The sequence below is a fragment of the Tigriopus californicus genome, chromosome 2, assembly GCF_007210705.1.
Source record: "Tigriopus californicus strain San Diego chromosome 2, Tcal_SD_v2.1, whole genome shotgun sequence".
NCBI classification, from domain to species: Eukaryota; Metazoa; Arthropoda; class Copepoda; order Harpacticoida; family Harpacticidae; genus Tigriopus; species Tigriopus californicus.
This window is the reverse complement of record NC_081441.1, coordinates 12201398-12204778: the sequence shown is the minus strand read 5'-3', so window position 1 is coordinate 12204778 and position 3381 is coordinate 12201398. Positions and strand designations below refer to the sequence as shown.

At 39.0% G+C, this 3381-nt stretch overlaps 1 protein-coding gene across 1 annotated transcript; it reads right to left on the bottom strand.

The window, feature by feature from the left end:
• Positions 1-589: 589 nt before the first annotated feature.
• Positions 590-3307, bottom strand: LOC131893042 (tyrosine-protein phosphatase non-receptor type 20-like). Its single transcript, XM_059242963.1, has 3 exons — positions 3073-3307; positions 1212-1630; positions 590-796 (listed from the first exon to the last, which is right to left on the bottom strand). The coding sequence occupies exons 1-3, from the start codon at positions 3140-3142 to the stop codon at positions 686-688; spliced, it is 600 nt and encodes a 199-aa protein (XP_059098946.1). The 5' UTR covers positions 3143-3307; the 3' UTR covers positions 590-685.
• Positions 3308-3381: the final 74 nt, after the last annotated feature.

The window sequence follows — 3381 nt, the reverse complement described above, 5'->3', positions numbered from 1 at the left end:
TTTGCGTTCTGAGATGAACTTGTCATGATGTCTGACGTTGACAGTACGTCATCGTCTCTTGGCGAGACAAGGTGCTTAGTACCAATTACCCAAGCCTGGAGAGCCTCTATAATAAACCGTTTGTTTATAGTTCCGCAATCCTTTCCATGGAGAACAAGCTCTAGGCAAGCTTTAGCCTCCTCACTTAAGGAGTTAAGGATTTGATCCATAACCCTGGCACAACTTTAGGCAAGAACGGTTAGATCAATCTTTTGACTCTCCACAAGTTGTAGTAGAGCGGGCACTACTTTTTGATTCCCTTTCTCGCAACCCCATTACATGGCAAGGGATATTGCTGCGTGGGTCAAAACCTGTGTTGATTACCAGTCCGCCAAACAAGTCCGCCACATTAAACTGCTCTATCAAGCATTCACGGACAAAGGCTCCGCCGACCCTCTAAAACCGGCTTACTCTGTTGACACTCCTCCTTTCACATCAAACAGAAAGTAATAAGTTTTTAGATGTTAGAGACTTCAAGACTCTTAGAGACTCTTTAGAGACTGTTAGAGAGAAACAAAGCGTGATTGGAAAGGTTAAAACGAAAAGTTGCTGAAAGTTTCAACTGAAAGCATCTCTATTATAAGTAAAAGTTATCCATGCATTCAACAAATGATGATGTCACATAACCTAATCCAGTAAATATTTGCTATTGTGTGTATATGTAGTCGGGTTCATAATGGTCCCCAGATCCATCCTTCTGCCTCAAATACCATTCAGTGCATTCGTACAAATATTTGTATTGGACTTCTCGCTGAACCTGCAACGACAAAAATATTCAGATTAGATATATCAGGGTGGCCAGCTTTAGGCAAAGCAACTTTTTCATATTGTAATGTAACTTGGATAGCCTGCAATTGAGGATTTGGAGAACGGCGTTTCATGACACCTTGCAAAGCAATATTTAATGATTGAATTCAAATAGTATTTTTTATCATATCCCGAAAAATAATGGCTGAAGGAAATGTATAATAAAAAGCTGAAAATATGTTTGACGCTGAGATATGAATATTAATTTCTTTCGATTTTTAAGGTCTTAAGAAATTCCTATGATTTCCGGGTCCTCGAGTACATCTTTTCATTCATCTTCGCAATTCACTAAAGTGATTTTCATCTCAACTATCGTGCTTGAAAGTTATCCTTGCATTACAGTTTGAGACACTTGAGGTACTAACCATGCACATGCGATCCCTTCGCATGGCTAGAACTGTGCTGTACACATCCAGGGTTGGCATTTGGTCGTCAATATCGTTCATTAACTTATACAATCCCACAAAAGTACCAGTCCGGCCCACTCCGGCCGAACAATGCACCAACATGGTCGATTTTCTCGTTCGAGGAATCAGCTGACGAATTTCTTTTGCGCAATCCACCAAAAGCTCTGCGCTGTCAGGAGCCCCAAAATCTGGCCAATCTTCAAATTGGATATGAGTAAAGGTATGCTTGCGATCTAGTCCGTTGATCAAGCACTCCCTTTGAACGACATGAGGTGCGATCTCCTTCTTGGCATGAGCTGAGACCTTGAAGTGTTTCATCTTGGTCTGTTCAGCTCCTCCGCTGGACCAATATTTGGCGCACTTCTCCAACGTCTCCCCTGAATGAATGCAAAAATGATCATCGATTTTAAGGCCTTAAAAGGTATTTAATCCTAAACCCTTGCAAAACTTATGGTACGTACCCTTTCTTGGTGAAGTCGAATTTTGGTATTTTTAAACTCGTGCGTTCAAGAACTATGATCAGACAACTTACGCGACTCGAATAAATTATAGTCATGGTTTACTAAATCGTTCAGAATTTTTCGGTGTGAAAATACCTTTTGGCAACATTAATTTTGGTTACTCCATTTTGTAACCCATAAAAATCCAAAGAGGCAAGTAAGGGAAGAAGTTCAAAGAGGAAGCAAGCCAAAAAGGAAGGAAGGAGGAAAGGACTATGTAGGTGTTAATCAACTAGAAGGAATTTTTTTTGGTTTGGTTTTTCACGGGCTTTTTTTAAACGCTACAGGGAATGTAATCCCCAGTATTATTAAAATGAAAGGTTATAATTCGTCTATTTATTACCTTTCAATCTTTATATGATATTTGGTCTACTAATGAATTTGAGTTGGCAGACCGAGCTAGTCCTTGAATGTAGGGTTGATATGGCTCTGGCTTGAGTCATACTTGGTCAAGTTTTTGACTAAAACTCCTGATCAACCCTATATTCAAAGGCTAGCCAGACCCGCCAACTCTGATTGGGCGAGCAAATATTGTATGAAAATAAAACTAGGTAAAGGGAATCAGTGTTTCTTCTTGAAGTGCTGGGAATTCCATTCCCAATACTGGTAAGGATTGGAAGAAGTAGAAAGTAGAATCATACCAATGTCCCTTACGGTATGCTATATAATTCATCAAAACTTTTGCAATCATCATCTCTCAACAGATTGATCAGTGAAGATTTGTTTATTTTTAACCATCGATGAATAATTTTAAAAACCATATACTTTTGCTCAATTTAGTTTTCCCTTCCCTCAAGAATTGGCAGTTTGTTTCGCAACATAATATAATTTATTATAGAACTACCTCAAAAAAGTACTGTAATTCAGGGACCATTTGTAGTTAACTTTCACGTTCACCTATCTGGTAAAGTTCTAGAAATCCTTGCGCCAATTGATTATTGTGTGGAATTACCACCCGCAAAAAATTCTAATTGCTGACATTTAGTTTCAATTTTGCCAAATCATTTCAACTCTGTGATATCTTAAGATTATCTATTACACCTCACGAGCATGATGCTCAGCTTTTGACGAACGAAATAAAGGTTACAATGCCCCAGTCCTTCACTACGCCAAGAGCTCTTTTCAGAGGTCGGTGTTCAACGAGTTGCAAAGCTGCATAAGAAAGATCGGTCATACCTGAGATATATCTACAACAGTGATAAGTGGCAAATCTGGTCAACATTTTCAAGATGAATAGAGAAAACTTCGAGATATTGTGTTATCCTGCGTCCTGTTTTCTAACACCAAGATTTTCACCAACCATGTTTAATCCATATTACCCGTTCGACTGTTTTTCTCCTTGGGGTTGGTCAACATGATGACAAAATGAATGGAGTTTTCGCAAATCATTTGCAAAAAATGTGGTACAGTCTCAATGGTGGGTCCTTGCGCCGCAATCACAGTAAGATTATCATCGATCCCATGGATAAAACTGGCATTCACGTATTGTGTGCCCAAAATGTTCTCTTGCAATCGAACTATGGAGTGATCGTAGGGCAAAATATTTGAATACCTATAAAGTAGCCAAGATTATCATTCAACCGCGATGAATTTTCCCAATCCAAATATGCCACCTTATCTTACCTATT